This window comes from Macrobrachium rosenbergii, chromosome 20 (genome assembly GCF_040412425.1).
Source record: "Macrobrachium rosenbergii isolate ZJJX-2024 chromosome 20, ASM4041242v1, whole genome shotgun sequence".
Taxonomy (NCBI): domain Eukaryota; kingdom Metazoa; phylum Arthropoda; class Malacostraca; order Decapoda; family Palaemonidae; genus Macrobrachium; species Macrobrachium rosenbergii.
The window spans coordinates 10011746-10035000 of NC_089760.1; the positions used below are offsets into that span (position 1 = coordinate 10011746).

The 23255-nt window shown below is 33.2% G+C and overlaps 1 protein-coding gene and 1 long non-coding RNA gene across 3 annotated transcripts in view; one reads left to right on the forward strand and one right to left on the reverse strand.

Annotated features, from left to right (window-relative positions):
* Window positions 1-23255, reverse strand: part of LOC136849041 (uncharacterized) — a 521318-nt gene that overhangs the window by 486238 nt on the left and 11825 nt on the right. The window lies entirely within an intron of this gene.
* The window catches only part of LOC136849039 (uncharacterized), a 465615-nt gene that overhangs the window by 388067 nt on the left and 54293 nt on the right, over window positions 1-23255 (forward strand). For both annotated transcript variants that reach the window (XM_067121930.1, XM_067121931.1), the window contains exons 11-12: window positions 21430-21561; window positions 22414-22575. In XM_067121930.1, coding sequence (XP_066978031.1) covers window positions 21430-21561; window positions 22414-22575 — 294 coding nt within the window. The remainder of the gene's footprint in view (window positions 1-21429; window positions 21562-22413; window positions 22576-23255) is intronic.

Sequence of the window (23255 nt, forward strand, 5' to 3'; positions counted from 1 at the left end):
TTCGTTCATGTATATACACTGTATATATACACTGTATATATATATATATATATATATATATATATATATATATATATATATATATATATATATATATATATATACATATATACACAAAGCTCAACAGTAAGTGCAAGGCAATGATGAATACTATACTCATAATTTAAACGCTGAATCATATATGAACATTTTTAAAGCAGAAATTAACATTGGTTTTAATGCGTGTACAGAGAGGTTATCAGCAGGATGTTGAAACTAAGCTCCCCAACACCCCCTCACAAACAAAAATACATTGTGCCCCTTGGAGACATTTTTGCCCCTTCCAGATTTTGTGGCTCCTCTTTTCTATATCTTCGTATTTCTACTTAATGCTTTTAGAGTCTTCCTCTCTTTCCTCCCAACTTTTCAGTATTATAAAAGCTTTTCACTAGCCTATCATTTACCATTCTGTTCATAAACTATCTCAAAACACTATAATTCATCCTTTCACCTACACTAAACTTTTTAACATATCTGTACATCCAAAGTAAACATTCGCACTCTCCCAGATTCACCTTGTTCGACATATACCACGGAACATTTCTTCTTAACAACTTCAGTCTTTCTCTGTTCATTCACCTTCAAATTCCGCATTTCATTTCAGTAAAGCAGAGATGGAACAACAATCACTTCATGTACTTCAACTTTACTTTTAACTGGCACACCAAATCTATCGCCTTCCTTCAACAATTCTGAGACCAACTTCCTCTCACTTTCTGCGATCGTCTGCTACATTTGCTCCTGATAACCCTTACACATCAAAAGCCTCTATTCTCATACAGTCTGTATTAAATTTCAAGTATCTGCCTCCGTGATTTCCATTTACTCTCTTAACTTGACCCGTGCTCATATATACTTTCAATTTCCTACTCTTCCAAACACCTTTACAAGTGTTTACTATAACATTTATAAACATCTGCCATCAAACGGTCTTTTCACGGCATTTTTTTTCTTTTACTTTTCATATCAGTCCATCTATAACGAAACTAAACATCCACAATGACAAACAAACAGTTTTGTCAGACTCACTTTTACACCAAACTAGCCACAATCTTGTTAGAATGTTGTAACACTTCTTTTCTATCATGAATACTTGTGAATGTTCTCAAATTTCTCAGTGTTGCCTTCCTATCAGTTGTCTTCGCATAAAAACTAATCTTTCACCTCTGTCTCACCATTCTATACCTCCAGCTTCCTCTCTTTATAAAGAAATCAGCTGCCATACATTTTTATCACAGTAAACTTTAATTTTTCAAAATTTACTTTTTCATTGCAAAAAAGGGTAGTGCAAACATCACGCTCCTGGCCATATGCTGACTTTCAATTCCCTTGGAGTATAAGTGTGGTAGCCATTGCTCACAAAACTCGTCTCCCAATTAGGGAACATTTCGCACCGGGTTACATGGTTACTGTACCCTAAACAATTTGCTCTTCCTAAGGCAACAAGGTCTCACGTTCTAGTTGACAACAGCTACCGGTTACAAATGGTTACTGAAATGGACCATCTAAACAATTTCTCCTCACTGGGGTTAGAAACATTTTACTAATTTTAACTACCCAATTAGTGCCACTTAATTATATAACACTAATTTTAACTACCCATATAAATTATATATATATATATATATATATATATATATATATATATATATATATATATATATATATATATATATATATATATATGTATGTATGTGTATAACTCATAAACTACGACAAAATCAGTTGGAAAAGCTTTTTGTTTTATATATTTCCTCTTTTAGTTGTGAAATTCCTCGGCCAAGGCTCACTTTCTAATTCATATGACATGCCTCTTCCCCCATATATAATATACCCCTCTTCAGTTCTTTCAATTCTTTTGAGGATTTCTTCTTTTACAACCACCCCCTCCCCCGCCTCCCCCAACAGCACATTTGAGGTCCTTTAGAATCGTAAAGTTTATCGAGCAGTCTGTTTGTGTGTGAGTGTGAATGTTTTTGTGTGTGCGAGAGAGAGAGAGAGAGAGAGAGAGAGAGAGAGAGAGAGAGAGAGAGAGAGAGAGAGAGAGGAGGTTTTATTGGGGGAAGATTTTGTGACTTCTGTCAGAGCGAACGGTTTGTTTGGTTTAGAAATAGATGGACGAAATCACGTGGAAAGGAAACGGTTTAAAGAGAGCATTTGAGTCCTTATTCTTTCCCCACGCTCCCAAATCTCCAGCCTTCATCCCGTTCCATTTCACAGGCGTTCATTCGCGTCACTTGGAGAGAAGAAAGAAACATATATATTTTATATCAAAGACGAGGAGTCCTTAGAGATCTTGAAACCCCATTCCTCTTCCCTTCCTTTGTATCTTCCCTTCCTGATCGAAGACGAAACTGTACCCGCTAGTTTGTTCGTTGGTCGTGATGGAAAACAAGCGGTTGAAAGTTGTGAATTATTTTTCTTTTGTTGTTGTGGTTGGGGAGGGGGAATGAGGGGAGGATCTTTCAAATTAACTAGTATACGTAAAGATAAGCACAGGGCTATGTCTTGGCTCTCTCATTCCGTTCTGTTTCATATTAACAAATTGAACTGATTGAAACATGTCTGTATCCAGTACCAAAAGATGAATCTCAGTGTGTGTATATATATTATATATTATATATATATATATATATATATATATATATATATATATATATATATATATATATATATATATATATACAGATGCGTGTTTTTCTATCCTCAGTAAGTTACTTACAAGCCTTTATATACAGTATATATACATATATATATATATATATATATATATATATATATATATACTGTATATATATATATATATATGTGCATAGTGTGTGTGTGTATGTATGTATGTATATATATATATATATATTATATATATATATATATATATATATATATATATATATATATATATATACACACATATATAAAAGGCTCCATAATAACTTACACTGCACAAGGATACGAAAACCCGCATCTATTGATAAACTTGAGTAATCTCCTACGATGCACATATAAATATTTACTTGTCATTTTTCATGCTCTCTCTCTCTCCCTCTCACTCTCTCACTCTCGCAGATGAGCTTTCTCCCGTTTTTTGACATTTCAAGCACTCTCCTCATACATCTCATCTGACGTCAGCAAAAAATAGGCCGAGGGAGACCATAACAAAGTGATGACGTGTGCATATTGATGCTTACTCATCCTTTACACCGAGGAAATGAAAGCTGGAATAAAGGTTACGCAAGAAACAGGGGTCGAGTAAGGAAGAGCTTATGTTAAAGGATGAGCTTACTTTCACCAGACGATGTTGCTGGGGCTTGTATTTCAATAGAGTGCCTAAATCGAATTTTCGCTAGGTTGAGAAATGCTTAATTTGTTGGTCAACGCTCTTCCTCTCGCATGTGAATATTTAGGGCTTTCAGTGGTTAGGCCTTTCAGTGTTATCGATAAAATGTAATTATAATTTGGTTTTCTTGTATTAATTCATCAATACTGTATATATATATATATATATATATATATATATATATATATATATACATATACATATATATATATTTATGTATATGTGTATATATATACATATATGTGTGTGTGTGTGGATATGCATGTGTAGGAAACCTGACATTCAAATATTACATACACGTTAAAAATTTTAGAAATGAATAAAGGAATGAAAATACTGACTCTCTCTCTCTCTCTCTCTCTCTCTCTCTCTCTCTCTCTCTCTCTCTCTCTCTCTCTCTCTCTCTCATTTGTAGAGCAACTCGACCGTCAACAACGAAAAATGTAATGAAATAATGATTGCACTTTGATTAAATCAAATAAAAGAAGAACATCTGAATGGTATTGGTACTGACTGTGCAAACGGAAAAGAAACAAAATTAATTACGGACATCCAACTGCAGATAAAATGCTATTAAATAATGCACATAAACAAATGGATGCTCAAACAGAGTATTATTGGCGCAGTCTAGAATAATAACTGATTTGATTTTAAGACACCAACAAGAATAATCTATGTAATACGGATTACAGTATGCGTTGTATTCCAATACATTCTTAATCTGCTTCCTTTCCTGCGACACATTTAGGGCTAGAAGTAGTAATTACCTATTCGTATTTCCATTTAATTACGTCAGGACATATGTATTATACTATCATTATTCGACTGTCATATGATTTGGGATTAGGTGGTATTTTTATTATTAGTCTCCTATTTACTTATTCGGTTTTTCCATTATAATTAGTATTGGTATTTAGATACCTGTGAGATTTATGATTTTTATCCAAGTATATATATTTTTTATCTTTCGCCTATTTCCACCGTTACAGGAACTGTGGCCATTAGAGGCCTTTTGGTCTTCAAAATTCTTTGTTTTATATATATAGCGGGTTTTCTTTTATGTATTTTCGACCTCGTTGCTAATAAACGTCATAAACAGATATTTAGAGATTTGTGAGTATGTTTCTCACCTTCAGTCTTGACCTTGTTCTATTGTTCATGGTCAGGGTTGACTCTGAAGGTAAATGATATTTGCTTATGTTTTAATATTTTAAAAATATAATTTTCTTGTATTTTAATAAAACCTGATGCTCCCTTTCCAAGATTGCAGCTTAGTTTAAAATACATTCTTTTATGTATTTCATAAATTGCCGCTTCAAAATTAGGGTACATAATAAAAATGTATGTTTTCGTTTTTCGTTTTTTTTCCTGGTTAGAAAAATAATGACTTTTGTTCATTAACCGCGATGTGGACCTTTCCATTCCCGAGTCGAGAGTTTTTGACATCAACCTCCATTGTGATTATGACGAGAAGGAGGCAGACGGCCAGGTGGTAGGGTATACGACCAAGGAAAGAGAGAGAAAGAGGAATTCCAGTACCTGGAACTCCAAATTACAAAGGAAGACGGAAATAAACACATTGGTGACAAAGATTTCCTGATTTCTTATTTAGGTCGAAAATATTCGTTACCTTTCTCTCGATTTCTTTAAGACTATTTAGTACATTTGTGGCATATCAATTTCTAGTAAGGCATATTCATATGTATGTGTGTATGTGTATATACTGGTATATAAATAGAGAACCTAACATATCGCTCAAGCATCAAGCTGTGTAACTAGGTCAGTGGCTTTGTTTTAAACAAGCAGGTACCTCGGCATACAATGTATTTGTACAGTGGACGTCGGTCTACCCTAGGCAAGTCTGTGTAGGTTAAATAAGCAAGATGGATGATAATACTAATTAAGAACACTCAAAACTTAAAAAAAAAAGCGACGTTGCTATCATTGCTTAAGTGAGTGTAAGGTATCAACAGTATGCTCTGTATACTAGATATGCAAACTTCATATACAATGCATACATTTAATTAAGGCTCAATACTCAAAATGGAAGGGAGGACGGATGGGTTAGACTAGGCATCTGAAGTACACACACTTCCACACAGTAGTCCCCAAACTTACATCAGAAATGATATGTAGGGCAGAGAACTGTTCATATTTAGTTATTGGTCAACTCTGACCCAGAGGACACTGAATGCATGTGCGTTATCAGGAAATTGCAAGCATTAAACATGCAAACTCTCCCTACCCTTGCCTCAGTTCAAGCCCCGGCCATATATCATACACACACACATACACACACACATATATATACACACACACACACACACACACACACACACACACACACATATATATATATATATATATATATATATATATATATATATATATATATATATATATATATATATATATATATATATAAATAAATAAAGGATGTTGCTCCTAAAAACAATACAACAACCACTTTCGTGTACATACTGATGAATCGTTGATGAGACTATGCAGAAAATCTTCCAAATGTTTGATGTACCAAACTCCTACATGCACTGTCTTATTCCCATGTTTTTATACAATTCCTCTTTGCTTTCAGGGTATTAGGAGATTCGCTTTGCAAATCAATCCTGAATTCAAGTTATATACCCTTATTTTATAAGCTAACACTTTTCATTCTTCCTGTAAAATTAGACTATTTCAGATTTTTTATCCCCATTTAATAGCTACACTTCATTAATATGTTATTATATGTTGTTACATCTGTAACCTGCCGTCATCCATAGTTTCACTCAGAGAAGCAAGTTAGCCTTTCACATTTCACCAACATCAATATCAATTTCGACAGATCAGTATTTCTGGTATATACCTGTCTTTATAATCTGATAAGTACTCTCTTCTTTCACCCCTTCCAAAGAACTTATAACTTTCAGTAAGTTCTGCGGTTTCTCTTCACTTTTCCCAATCACTACTGTACCATCTGCGAACATCAAACACTCAACACTCCTACAGTTGTATACCACAACTATTCACCTACAGTGTTTAATGTCTTTTCTTTAACATCACTATAAACGTAACTATATAAAAAAAATATGGAACCATTCACAACCTTATTTCAGAAAGAGTTTTGCTTGACGCCAAGCACCCTTCCACTTGTATATTTTACCTCTCTCTTAGCTCTGATCAAAGGAACGATTAATCAACCGTAACGGTTTGTTTGCCATTCATAATCGTTCCCTCAAACATGGCTCTCTACAATGGAAACCTTATCAGCACAATCTTTACGTTATCTAAATTCACAGTTTCTTTCCCTTATCAGTCATGGTGACTGGCTAAACTTAATCAAAATTCTACCATAGCCTTCATTGTTTATGTAAAGTCATGAAATTCTTGTTCTCCTTTCTGTCACATTGACAATTATACATTCATTACTCTCAACCCTTCAAAACCTTCCTCTCATCAAGAAATACCTTAGAAAGACTGGAATGCCTCTTAATCATACATTCCACCACATCCCACTTGTAATCACCGCAATTTCAGGCGTCTTTCCATTCTTTAAGCTCTTTCCTTTCGTATGTGCTCAATATTCACTTCCTCAGGCGTTCTCAAATTTATACCATCCACTCCATTATCGCATCAATTACCTCCGCCACGCTTACATCCTTCCCATTCAACATATTTATATAATCGTTATTCCATAAACCTAAGTCAGTATTCAATTCAGCAGGCCCTCCATTTGACTCTTTTATCCTATTTCCATTAATATTTTAATAAATTTATTTTCCTGTAGATTAACTTATTCTACCAAATAATTTTGCTTACGATGACACACACACAAAATTGTATATATATATATATATATATATATATATATATATATATATATATATATATATATATATATATATATATATATATATATATATATGTTATATATATTTATAGATGTATGTTATGTATATATGTGTATATATATTTTATCTATATATATATATATAATATATACAGTATGTATATATATATATATATAAATATAAATATATATATATATATATATATATGTATATATATAGTATTTATATAAATATATATAAACTAAACAAGAACCCTTTAAATGAAGTAATAGAATCTTTCAATAGTAAATTAAAAAGAATCCTGAAAACAACAAAGGTCTCATGAATCAGTTTTTAACAAATTCACCTTCCTTGCCTTATCTATACGGGCTAGTAAAAACACAAAGAAAATAACCCTACGAGACCAATAATTAGTTCTGTTGGATCCGTAACTTATAAATTTTCAAAATGTTTAACAAAATTATTGTCACCATTGCTAGGAACTATTTGTGGTACCCATCGTATTAATTCTTTAGATTTGACAAAATCAATGGTATTAAAATCAATCCAGATTCACGGTTAATAAGTTTTGATGTATGTTCCTTATTCACTAAAGTTCCCACTGACTCGGTATTGGAATACCTTAAAAATGAATTGCATAAACTTGATTTGTCATTAACAATTAGCCAGGTCATAGAATTAATAAGATTGTGCATATGTGATTGTTAATTTATTTTCAACGGGGAATTTTTTAAACATACATTTGGCATGACAACTGGAAACCCACTTTCACCTGTTCTTTGAAATTTATTTATGGAATTTTTTGAACGCTTTTGCATCCCCAAGATTTTCCATTTTCCTGTAACATGGTACCTTAATGTAGATGATATTTTAGCCATCATACCCAAAGATTTGGATGTAAATAACATATTGGCTCAACTAAATCATCAATTCCTTTCTATTAAATTTACACTCGATTGAGAGAAAGATGAATGTTTACTTTTTTGGATAATTATATGAAACGGGAACCTTTTAATTGTTTATTTAATATTTATAAGAAAAAGACAAATAATTTGACATATGTACACTGTTATTCAGGGCATCATATAATATCAAAATTTCAGTTTTTTCATCAATGTTTCTTCGAGCCTTGCGAACAGTCATTCCTGAGATCAAGAATTCAAAAAGATCAGAAAAATAGGAAGAGATCTATGCTATCCAACCCGAAATATGGATATTTGTTGCAAAAAGCTATAAAGACCTTCTAAGAAAAATTGGAAAGATAAAAGGAAGTGTCCTCAAACACCCTTTGTTTGCCACGTTTTATGGGATTTGAAGCTGTAAAACCTTTTTTTAAAACTGTTTAATACAAATGTATCCTTCCCATAAAATAATATAAAAAACATGCTTATAAAAAATATCCCCCGAAAAGTTAGCACTATTGCATACAAAGTACCTTGTACAGGATTGTGATTTATTTTACTTAAGTCAGACCAATAAAGAATTAAATACCAGATTAAAACAACACAAAAATTCATTAAGAACAGGCCCGACTAATGATGCTCTATTTTTGCATCTAAGTGAAAAGTCCCACAGAATAAATTGGACGCAAAGCAATGTAATATTACGAAGTAATGAAACTATTTCCAGGAACTTGCTGGAATCTGTTATGATTCAGTTGACCTGGGAATATAACCTTAATTTAAGCCTAGGATTATTTTCTTTTGGCCCTGTAATAAAACGTATGTTCCAGAAGGATTTGAAAGACAACATGTTAATCTGTTGACCGTTTTGTAATCTCCCAACCCTTCTGTATTCCCTTAGGACTTATACTCACCAAACATATACGCCCTTGTCTCTGTGTATCTCTAGTTACTGTGACCACGTGTTGGTAATTGAACGAAAGTATTAGCATTCCATTGTTTCACTTTTTCCTTCGTGGCTGTAATTCTGTTCATATATATATATATATATATATATATATATATATATATATATATATATATATATATATATATATATATATATATATGTATATATATATATATATATATATATCCCTTATGGTGACTTCCTGCATTTAATGAAACTTTTCTCTAGCAAACTACACCTAACTTTTATACAACAGCTTTTTATTTATTCTGTGAAGTAACAACATCTTTCCATTTTTATAGTCGTGTTTTTCTCGGCTTTCTTTTGTCACCAATCCCTTTATTATCTTTATCGATTTCTCTCATTTTACTCTCTTGTTCTTCCCTATTCCAACGATTCAGAACTCCGTTTTTCCTTCCTAATTGACATTTACTCCCTCGCTCCGGGCTTGTTTTGAATTTGTAACTTTTTTTCTTCACTCAGTAAAAATTTTTTTAGAAAATGTTTACGAAATTATTCCAGTCTCGGACCTCCGGTAATAAACACAAAACGGAGAAGATGATTATCTGGGGGGCATAGTGTATGATGGGGCATGATATTGTTGGTTTATTATCAGTGCCACTAACTCAGAATTCATGTTTATTGCTTTGCTTCGTACTGCACTAAATTTCCCTGTCGTTTGATGGGATAAGTAATTAAACATCTCGACGTGAATGGACATTTCGTCCTGCTCAACCTCATACTTTGCTAGATTAAGTTATCCCTAATGCTAAATTTACCAAACGGTTAACAGGAAATTATTATCTGGTACAAACTCTCTTCACTGCATTTATTTATGTTTTTTATCTTGTATTTATCGTAATATCTTTTGAATATTGTTCTCGTGCGTTTTCAATATGATTTAATCAGAGGAAATAACCTAATCATTACAAGTATTATATATTCATTTATTATAACAATTGTGACAGTTCGTTATTTCGGGAGTCATTCTATGGTTTTATTTAAATGGTATTCCGCAAGGTTTCTGAAGAAAGTTTTTTCATTGTCGGATGACCTCTTTGGTCTTAGTATGTTGTAACAGCACTGATTTAAGAAGTAATGGGCAAATATACTTATATATACGAGACTTCATATTAGTTGGATACTCAGAGATCAAATGTAATTTTTATGTGTTCCTTTGTATACAGAGGAATTCATGAAACGATTCATATTATTTATGTCTTACGTGTACACTTGAGCGGAGCTTTCCCTTTCTTATAATTTGCATGAACTTATTTTTAATGATCACTGATTGTTAAGTTTCCGCAGGCAAGGATAATTGGTTCAGTGTCAAAAAATAAATACCATAAAAGTTAAAGAATATTAAAATTCAAGGGAAGAACAAATTTAGCTAGATATGTACTATTTAAAAATTACTACCAAAGTGTAATAACAAAGTAAGCAACTGTTCGCTGTTTGTGCATGTAAAGTATTTCAAATTCATGTGAATTATGTTTCACTCCCCTTTGAAATATTCTCTAGCTCACAAACGACTATTGAACTTTCTCATTTTTATTCAAAATATCAAATGTTTTCACACCACGTGCCGATCATCTGATTAATCTATTGTTTTTATTATTGTTTTCTATATCAGGAGATATGGCCGAGCAACACCAAAACAATTTTTCTCTCCGCTATTTTTAGCAGCCTTTCGACCCCCCCCTCAACCTTGAACAGTGCAAGTCCCCTGCCACTGACACGTTTGTGTCTTCAGCTTTGCCAGCGGCTAAGATCAAGCAATCAATCATACCAACGCAATCAGGCAACAATACCCATGCAATCAATCATGTCTTGAAGTGTCCTAGATTGGTGGGATGTGTTAGGCGGAAACTCGAGTTTTCGATATAAAACGGAAACGAATCTTAATTTAGACGATGTGTTCGAAAATTCAACAAGAGAAAATTTGTTTTCCCTAAGTTCTATTTTTGTCCAGACCGAAAATAATGAGTTTGGATCATTATCGTGACACTGGACCCCTCAATTGCGAAGGGGAGATTTTATTTTTCTCTTTTAATTTTTTTATTCCATAAACCATCATTGTGAGTATAAAAACTCGTAGATGGGGAGTGGTGGGTTGTTTCGAGGTTTAAGGACAAGGTGCATGAAAGGAGGACGAATATCTGAAGGAATAAAATCGGTACTTCCCGGAATTCTCGAGGAGTAAAAAAAAAAAAATGAGAAGGAAATGGAAGTGAAGTATCGATTTATATTTAGACAGGCAAATTGTAGTTATTTTTGGTTATATTTATTTCCTTAGTACCAGTTTTATTTATTTTATCATTACTTCATTCATGTGATTATTTATAGATATCTCAAGACTGTGTATGATATATATATATATATATATATATATATATATATATATATATATATATATATATATATATATATATATATATATATATATATATATATATATATATATATATATATATATATATATATATATATATATATATATATATATGTATATATATACAGTATATATAATATATACAGTATATATATATATATATATATATATATATATATATATATATATATATATATATATATATATATATATATATATATATATATATATATATATATATATAATATATATATATATATATATATATATATATATATATATATAAATACTATAAAACTGCAAAATTGAGGTAACCTCTATGCATATATAAACTATACAGTTAATTATATGCGATAAAGTCGGCGGATACCTTAATCCCATTTTGTAAGATGGATTTCTCCTCGCAAGGAAGTAAACTTTATCATAAGTAAAAAATGCGCCGAATTTCCTCCGGCTCAATCGAATTTTCTGCACAGCGTCTAAATCTGTATGAAACTCTCAGCCACGGCACATGAAACTCTTAGCCGCAGCCCATGTAACTTTCAGCCACGGTATGGTGGGGGCCGGTGTTCTTGGCACCAATAGTGGTGCCGGGCGTACGATCATGGCTAACTTTAACCTTAAATAAAATAAAAACTACTGAGGCTAGAGGGCTGCAATTTGGTACGTTTGATGATTGGAGGGTGGACGATCAACAAACCAATTTGCAGCCCTCTAGCCTCAGAAGTTTTTAAGATCTGAGGGCGGACAGAAAACGTGATGACGGACAGACAAAGCCGTCACAACAGCTTACTTTTACAGAAAACTAAAACGGGTTGAAATTGCAAAAGTATTGCAACCACGTCATATAACTAAGTTTCCTTGCATAAATGCTTGTTGTTGCACACACACACACTTCACAATTTTATCGAGCTCTCTGGCAAAAGAGTTCTCTTACATAGGGACGTTTCTGCGCAGAAACCTAACAGCATCTAAGACATGTAACAATCATTATTATATTTCCGTGCGGCTAATTTTGTTGTTGTCTAAGCCTCTCTAATCATCTCAGTAGTCCCTTTTTTCTCAGTAATCACACACACAAACAGACAATATACACACAAACACATTATGTATGTATATATATATATATATATATATATATATATATATATATATATATATATATATATATATATATATATATATATATATATATATATATATATATATATATATATATATATATATATATATATATATATATATATATATATATATATATATATATATATATATATACTGTATACACACACACACACACGCACGCACATAAAGACGGAAAAAAGCAAAACAAGAGAGGAAGAGAGTGAGTATTATTTCTACCTCATCTTAAACAATAACTTCTGATAGTGCACAGGGCCATTATTTATATAAGAAGGAATTTCTAAATCGCAGGCAATTACTTAGTATGGGGTCCATAAGTTCCCGGCTAAGCCCCGAGGTAAAGAAGTGGCCATCTCCTTTAAAACCGGATCTAAAGAGATACTGTCAGTCTTAAAACCGGATCTAAAGAGATACTGTCAGTCTTACGCGGTGCTCATGACACAATCGGGTAGATTTCTGTTGTTAATCTTTTTAATTGAGACTTTTCAAGTCACGTAATTTCTTAAACAATCTGTGATGCATTCGAGTTTTATAGTGTGGTTCGTGCTACTTACATGATTACAAAGAGGAAGATTGGTCATAATTATTTGAATTTTTTTCTTGGAAATTATTTTTTAATCTCGTGAAACACTGAAGACTTTTCGCAGTACTTGAACACCATTTATACGTCAATATCTGCATGTTCCCTTTTTCCACTTCACAGCAGAAACTGCGGATCCGATTGTATGTTGGTAGCTAAAAGCAATGGGATTCTCTCCTCCTAAAGTTTCGCTAATCTTCTTGACACCATTCTTGGGCGAGATTTTGATTTTATCCACTTAATGTTTCTTTTGGCCTCTCAAAGATGCTACAAAGCAAATCGGTTCGCTTATAAACTGCAGATTAAGTACCGTTGAATAACTGAGGATCCTCATCAAGACTTAACAGCTTCATATAATGGAGGGGGAATATTCACATTCTTGGATGTAGTATAATAGTCTTCAGAATGTTATATTTTAGTAAGACGGACAAAAAGGAACTAGAACGCTCGGTTGCCAACTAGAACCTAATAAGTTCAAACGAAAATGGAGCACATTACTACCCTAAAACAATTCCCCTTAGATTTTGATAAATTAATTAACATATTTATCTGTATATTTATTAACCGGTTAATTTAATTTTTCCTTTCTAATAACCGATCTTTTTTTTCTGTGATTCCTATTACCTTCTGTTACTTTTTCCATATGAACACCATATTCTTTGGAAGCTTGAATTTCAAGTCAATGGCCCCAGCGGACTTGTTATATATAAACAGGGTTCATCTTCTTCTTCTTAATAATAATAATAATAATAATAATAATAATAATAATAATAATAATAATAATAATATACATGTACCCCTACCTCGACGTGATAGGACACATCGGAAAATTTTCCTTATGGTATGTTTAATTGATCTGAATATTTCCAAAATTCAGGACTTGTTGTGTCACGAATTATTTTTACTGGAATGACTTTAAAAATGAGCTTGGGCGATATTGCGGGGCGTTCATTGTAATTTTTTCTTATCTGAATCCATCCCTAAACAACGAATGAACTTTAGAGAATTAAAATTCCACGTCCATGACAAGTTTTATCATCTCTGCCTAATCTTGTTACTAGGGCGGTTAATTTGTTTAAATTATATATGGGACTGATAAAATTTAAAACCTAGGACGAAGCAGTATTCATTTGTTTTTTTTTTTATGAGCTAATGCCTTTAAAGTGGAGGTACTCTCTTCTCACAAATAATTGTTATCGCAAATATATTTGCGAAAAACCACCCTGTAATCCACTTTCTCTGGTCCAGCATCAATGCATATATCCCAACTATGGCTTTAAATTCTGGATTACGATGAGAGAGAGAGAGAGAGAGAGAGAGAGAGAGGGGAGGGGCGCTCAGTGAATACACGGGCCTCAACGTCCTACTAATGAGACCTCTATTCGGGAAAATATGAAAGTTTCTTCGAAGGTGGCACTCCACTCCTATTCAGCAATTAAAGCTTTGAATGTGACAATGATCATTAACTTGTTTTTCTCTGGCTTAAGTACAATATATATACACACACACACACACACACACACACACACACACATATATATATATATATATATATATATATATATATATATATATATATATATATATATATATATATATATATATATATATATATACACATATACATATTCATATACAAATTCAGGTGCACCGTCTGTGATTTTTAGTACATACACACACTCACACGATACATTATATTATATATATATATATATATATATATATATATATATATATATATATATATATATATATACATATATACACACACACGCACATGCGTGCTTGTGAGCAAACACTCGCGGCGTTTCATTCCCATTAAACCAGTCAATACCATAGCCGCGAGCGATGTTACATCCAATGTTATTGCGTCTTTACATAACAGAGTCCTAGGCTATGAAATATTAACGGTTGACTTTAGCCGTCTCGTTACCCGGCCGACCGTAAATCGAAGCGTCCCTTTGCCTTTCGGCCCCATCTCCTACATATTTAAAAACGCCATTTGTGATTTTCTCAGGGTATTTGTTTCCTCTCTCTCTCTCTCTCTCTCTCTCTCTCTCTCTCTCTCTCTCTCTCATTATAGTTTATTTACGTTCTTTCAATTTAGATTTTGGTGAGCAGGACTGCATGTTCTTTTATGATTTAGTTTTGAATGACTTGCTTGTGTGGTATTTGTTATTCTAATTACAGAAGTTTCAGTATCTCACTTTTTTTCATTTTCGTTCTTTAAATCTTGATTTTGAGTGATACTGAATATTCTATGATTTATTTTTTAATATCTCTGTTCCTTTAAGTTTGTTCATTTTATTACACGAAATTTAAAGCTCAACTTTTCTTCATCATGTTGTAGAGTAAAACTGCAATAATTAATTTCGAAGTTAAATATGAACTAGGAACATAATGTAATGTGCAAAGAAAGAATAAAAGGCTAATATAACTAAACAACTGTTAAAAAACTAAATTCACTGAACTACAAGGTAATCCATAAAGGCCAAATATTTTCATAAAAAAAATATTACTGTCAATAATGCAAGGTTTTACTTTAAACCCGATGTAGGTGATTTAACATTTGCGACAGAAAATATTTCTGAATAAAGTTATAAAAGATATAGAAATAATTTGGTTGAATATGATATTTTTCTCAGAGCAACTGTTCGAAATGGAGACGTAGAATGGGATAACACAATCTCACGCATATATAACATCCTTGCTCAATAGTAATTTTTTATCAGTTCTCTCTCTCTCTCTCATAGAATTTTAATTCTTTGTGGGAGTTGCCCAAGGATGTTGTTCCTCTGCTGGAATGTTTCTTCAGCATTGTTTATTTAAAGCCTCATTCTTTTCAACTGTTTTTCACTTTTTATTGATTTCTGTCTCGTTCGTTACCTCCATTTGTACAGAAAATATTTTTCGTCATTTTTTTTATCTTAGTACTCAGCAATGAAGCCACTAAATATGAGAGGCTAGATACAAGGTTCTTGTACGGCAAAAGGTCCAGCCGAATTATAAGTCACTAAGGTTGATTTTGGTCCGTAGCCCACGAATTTAACTCATATGTTTCACAATTGCCTCTCTCAAGTTAGTTTTCTGTAAAAGTAAGCTATTGTGTCGGCTTTGTCTATCCGTCCGCACTTAATTCTGTTCACACTTTTTCTGTCCGCCCTCAGATCTTAAAAACTACTGAGTCTAAAGGGCTACAAATTGGTATGTTGATCATCCACCCTCCAGTCATCAAACATCCAAAGTGCAGCCTTCTAGCCTCTGTAGGTTTTTTTATGTAAGGTTAAATTTAGCCATAATCGTACTTCTGGCAACGCTATAGGTACCAACAACATAGGCCACCACCGGACCGTGGCTGAGTTTCATGGGCCGCGGCTAAGAGTTTTATGGGCCGTGGCTGAGACCACCACCAGACAGAAAATTCGATTGCGCCGAAGAAACTTCAGCGCATTTTTTACTTGTTTTTGGAAGACGGTCAGTTAGTTCGTTTGTGCTTTTCACGTAACTGGGTTGTGAATTTATAATTTCCTATTAATATGTAAATTTAAATACTGACCGTCTGCTCTTACCCCGTATGTTATATTATTGCAATAATACCGTTCCTTATTAGTATGGCACGCAACCACCTTAAACGATAGCAATATTTTGAAGTCAGTCTCTGGTTGAGGTCAGATGTATCGTCCTGAGACCCGCCCACCCACCATCATGCTATTAGGAATATTATCTTTTCCTTCAAAGGTATTCTATGTACTCTGTAAAATAGGTATCCCTGTGTCTCCTCGGTCATTATAGTTGAAGGTGGCCTGTGGATTGGTAAACTCACTTTTTTTCCTTAGGGAAACTTACAGTTCTGACACTTTTCCAGAATAAGGTATCTTTTCAGAGATATAGGAAAAGCAAGGATTTAAAAGTGTATCACGCCATACATAACCAGTGCATTTCAGGAAAAACTAAACACTTGGCGTAGTGTCAATAGCGTAGAATATTTTCGATTTACCTTTTTATAATGTCTGACCTCCACACACACACACACACACACACACACACACACACACACACATATATATATATATATATATATATATATATATATATATATATATATATATATATACATATATATATATATATGTGTGTATATATATATTATTCAACTGAAATAAATAATTTTCCTTCTTGTGTAACACAGTAATTAGAACTTCATTCCCTATAGGCCAGATTTCTAATTTTATTTATTAATAATTCGCAAAAATATAATAGCACCGGATAATTAACAGGTGTTGGTACCACACATACGCACACACAACTGCATATAGATATATATATATATATATATATATATATATATATATATATATATATATATATATATATATATATATATATATATCAAAGTCGAAGGCAGTTTGCTTTAAACCTGATGAACAGCATCGAGTTAGGGGAAGGAGAATTCCTTGTATTTCCTTTCAATGTACTTTATTGTGCTGACGTTTCAAGACCATGTGTCCCATTTTCAAAGCTATAAATTAAAAGACAACAAATTAAAAATAGACTCAGATTTTAAAACGAGAAAAAAAAAAATTACACAAAAAAGTATAAAAGAAACATAACAGAAAGGAACAATGAATACCAAAAATAGTGCTGAAGGCAAAAGCTGAGTGACATTCAGGGTCCGTTTTGGTTCAACGGAAACTCACGAGAGGTATAGAGGTGTTGACGTGGATTGAGTATTTAATTGGGGAACTAGTTGTTTAATAAAAAGAAAAGATTCTAGTATTGACAGTTGGTGGTCATTCGGGCTTTGCCTATTATTTTGAAATCCTTGTAATTGATATTATATTTGCATTTTTTCCCGTGGTCTCTTATGCATGAAAATTCGGGGTTTGATAATTTAGCACCCGTTCGGTAACTTACGCCACGATGAGAGTCTAATCTCACCTTCAACAACCTACAGTGGAGCCCACGTACTTCCCCAGGTCACATCTGGGGCAATTAAACAGGTATATGACTCCCGAGGTCATCAAGGGTGCAGACTTTCTTTATATTTAAACATAAAACTTGATCGTCATTGGATTATTTGGTACTAGTTTCAATTCGACAGCCGGTAAATATTTGTTTATTATCTGTCGTAAATCTTGGTAAAAATGTTTATCGTAGATAAGCGGGACACTTGCATAGAAAGGTAGTTTAGGTACTGTTGGTATTCTGAATTTTGGTTGAAAAATATTATTTAAAAATTTGCGCAAATGTTTGTAAAATAGCTCAGATGGGAAACAGTTATTAATAAAATATTGGTGGAGATATAGAATTTCCTCGTGGCTCAACCATTCCAATCAGATGTTAAACTGAAGGCCCTGTGGAAGAGGGTAGATAAAGAGTTTAACTTAAAATTAAAAAAACAATGGCTGTAAAAATTAGAACCCAGACCGGTAAAAGTTTTTTCCTAAAAATCGTTGGTATTAAAATGATCATCGTGTCTTGAAACCATTATATCTAAGAAAGGCAATTTATTTTCACTTTCATATTCGACTGTAAACTTTATGTTTGGATGCATTTGATTTGGCATACTCAAGAAATTCATCTGCTCTATCTTTGTTCTGAGCAGTAAAGGTGTCATCAACATATCTGCTGTAAAAAAGCGGATAGGCAAGCCAAGTGCAATCGTCAGCAGGCGCTCCTCAGGGAGCACATAAAAATATTTGCAAGGTAGGACCTAATGGAATCCCATGGCCATTCCGTCGGTTTGAACAAGACGATTTCCCATTAATGGGAAATCGTGTGTTCAAACTGACAGAATATGGGAGTCAGTGTCTTTAGTCCTAATTGCATATTAAATTTTTATGTGCTCCTGGAGGAAAGTTTTCTGCTGAACGATTGCCCTCAGAATAATGCTCAATTTTTCTTCAGCAGATATGTTGATGACACCTTTGCTCAGGAACAAAGATAGACCAGATGAATTTGAGTATGCCAACCAAATGCATCCAAACATAAAGTTTACAGTCGAATATGAAAGTAAAATAAATTGCCTTTTTAGATATAATGGTTTCAAGACACGATGATCATTTTAATACCAATGATTTTAGAAAAACTTTTACCGGTCTGGGTTCTAACTTTACAGCCATTGTTTCTTTAATTTTAAGTTAAACTTCTTTATCTACCCTCTTCCACAGGGCCTTTAGTTTAACATCTGATTGGAATGGTTTTCACGAGGAAATTTATATCTCCACCAATATTTTATTAATAACTGTTTCCTATCTGAGCTATTTTACAAACATTTGCACAAATTTTTAAATACATTTTTCAACCAAAATTCAAAATACCAACAGTACCTAAACTACCTTTCTATGCAAGTGTCCCGCTTATCTACGATAAACATTTTTACCAAGATTTACGACAGATAATAAACAAATATTTACCGGCTGTCGAATTGAAACTAAAATACCTAAATAATCCAATGACGATCAAGTCTATGTTTAAATATAAAGAAAGTCTGCACCTTTGATGACCTCGGAGTCATATACCTGTTTAATTGCCCCAGATGTGACCTGGGGAAGTGGGCTCCACTTCGTAGGTTGTTGAAGGTGAGATTAGACTCTCATCGTGGCGTAAGTTACCGAACGGGTGCTAAATTATCAAACCCCGAATTTTCATGCATAAGAGACCACGGGAAAAATGCAAATATAATATCAATTACAAGGATTTAAAATCATAGGCAAAGCTCCGAATGACCACCAACTGTCAATACTTAGAATCTTTTTTATTAAACAACTAGTTCCCCCAATTAAATACTCAATCCACGTCAACACCTCTATACCTCTCGTGAGTTTCCCTGTTGGAACCAAAACGGACCCGAATGTCACTCAGCTTTTGCCTTCAGCACTATTTGGTAACCATTGTTCTTTCTGTTATGTTTCTTTTATACTTTTATGTAAAAATTTTTTTTTTCTCGTTTTAAAATCTGAGTCTGTTTTTTAATTCAGTTGTCTTTTTTAATTTATAGCTTTGAAAATGGGACACATGGTCTTGAAACGCCAGCAACAATAAAGCACATTGAAAAGGAAATAAAGTAATTCTCCTTCTCCCCTAACTCGATGCTATATATAGGTATAAAGAAACCCCTATATATATATATATATATATATATATATATATATATATATATATATATATATATATATATATATATATATATATATATATATATATTATATATTATATATATGTGTGCTTTTGTTTACATACAGCGTGATTTTTTTTTGTATTAACAAATATTAAGCCATAAATTTCGTTAAATATCCAATTCACTATACCTCGAGAATAACTTTGAAACAAAGGGAATTGAAAGAGATAAGTGCTTCGTCATCAGTGAGATTCGAACCTCCTGGTCGATAAACAAAAAAAAAACACATACAAATATACGTATATTTATATGTATATATACATGTATATGTATATATATATATTTATATATAAACTATATATATCTCATATGTATATGTATATATGAATATATATATATATATATATATATATATATATGTATATGTACACATATATATATATATATATATATATGTATATATACACACATTACATATATATATATATATATATATATATATATATATATATATATATATATATATATATATATATATAATATATTATGCTTGAATAACACAAGTTATTTTGATAAATTTGAAACTTATCATAACATTTATGACAAATATTAATGTCAAGACAATATCTGATAAGTACAACATCACGATTTGGTTCAAGACTTACCCGATTTTATCATTGTTTTGCTCTTAAAGCCGAGCAGAATTAAGAGGAAAATGAAGCTTTTCCCCAAGTAAAGAAAATGATTTTGAAAGCATTTTCCATTATGATATAAGCCTTTGCTTTTGACACTGGTCTGGTTTTGAGATGAAGAAAAATCCACCTGTCGCGTTTTAAGCTTAAGTTATTGTCAAAGTTATTGGTTAAATCCCGTGTAATATTTATGTTTAATCCTACTATAATTAAATAGTTCCTTAATAACCAGTGAAGCCAAATCCCATCTTTTATTGCTCCTGCTGTTTGTGATAAGTTATTGCCAAAGTCACTGTTTAAATCCCGTAATATTTATGTTAAATCCTACTATAATTAAATAGTTCCTTAATAACCCGTGAAGCCAAACCCCATCTTTTATTGCTCTTGCTGTCTGTGATAAACAGTTGCATTTTCTTCCTCCCTACAGTTGCGCCAATCTGTTCCCCAGAGCAGAACAGAGAATACGTCGTATCGAGAGGCGAAAGCGTTACAGTGGCCTGCAGTGTGCAAGCCTACCCTTCTTCCGTGACCTTTAGTTGGGCCCTAAAACGCCCATCAGGTATGTTTAAAAAAGGATAGCACCGAGAGAGAGAGAGAGAGAGAGAGAGAGAGAGAGAGAGAGAGAGAGAGAGAGAGAGAGAGAGAGAACATCTCGTGGGTGTGAATAGTCAGATCTCAATAGGTAATGAGAGAGAGAGAGAGAGAGAGAGAGAGAGAGAGAGAGAGAGAGAGAGAGAGAATAGTCAGAGCTCAGATCTCAATAGGTAATGAAGAGTCAGATCTCAGAGAGAGAGAGATGAGAGAGAGAGAAAACATCTCGAGAGTGAATAGTCAGATCTCAAATAGAGAGAGAGAGAGAGAGAGAGAGAAGACATCTGGTGGGTGTGAATAGTCAGATCTCAATAGGTAATGAGAGAGAGAGAGAGAGAGATCTCAAGAGAGAGAGAGAGAGAGAGAGAGAGAGAGAGAGAGAGAGAGAGAATTCAAATGACTAACTTTCTCTACGTAAAACAATGGAGTTTATATTGTAATTGTAACAGAAGTTATATTATTACTTAACTTGTTAATCGACACTAACTCAAGTTTCCTAGTTCCTGTTCATGTATGTGAATGTTTTGTCGCTGATTTTATCTCTTTTGTTTTATAATTTACCCTGTTTTATATATGAATCCTTAAACAGTTGTACTAAAAAGGAAATGTCAAAAGTAGAGTAATATTTTAAAATTACATTAATAATTTCCAAGAGGAAAATAACTACAGACGCATATTTTCATTTTCTAAAAAACATCCACTCTGCTAGAAAATATTCCTCGTATTATGGGAAGACGATCCGATAAATGATTTCGATGCATAATGTAAAGACGTTTCAGAAAGACCGTGAGGATGCGAGTCACACGTTTTCCTCCGGCAGATGATTCCTTAGTGAGACTCCAGACTGTCGGGAGAGACGAGGGGCTCACGGGCCATTATACCCTCAACGAGCTCAAGGAAGAGAGCGTCGAGCTGTGGTGCTACGCGAAAAATGCCATCGGGAACCAGAGAAGTCCCTGTCGATTTACCATCTACACCCAAGGTACGCATTCCATGGTTTGTTGAAGTAAGTTCAATAGACTCCTCTCAGTGCACCTCGCGTGGTGCACTGCGGGCGTTATTCAGGGATCTTTGCAGCGTCCCTTCAACCCCTAGCTGCAACCTCCTTCATTCCTTTTACTATATCTCCGTTCATATTCTCTTTCTTCCATCCGACTTTCCGTAGATTTGCCATCTACACCCAAGGTACGCATTCCATGGTTTGTTGAAGTAAGTTCAGTAGACTCTTCTCAGTGCAGCTCTCGTGGTGCACTGTAGGCATTACTCAAGGGTCTTTGCAGCGTCCCTTCGACCCCTAGCTACAACCTCTTTTTACTATATCTCCGTTCATATTCTCTTTCTCCATCTGACTTTCCGCACCTTTTAACGGTTCCTTCTTAGCGCAACGGCGAGGTTTTCTTCCTGTTACATCTTTCAAACCTTCTTATTGTCAATTTCCCTTCCAGTGCTGAATGACCTTATAGGTTCCAGGGCTTGGTCCTTGGCCTAAATTCTATATTCTATTCTATTCAATAGACTCTCTTCTGTATTTAGTAATAATAATTCTTTGGGAAAGAAATATGTTTAGTGACTTTTAGTTTAGGCAAAGAGGCAAATTATTCCATTCACTGTGAAAAACAAATCAAACCAGCGTCGTCGTCGTCGTCAGTCTTGGGTGCGTCC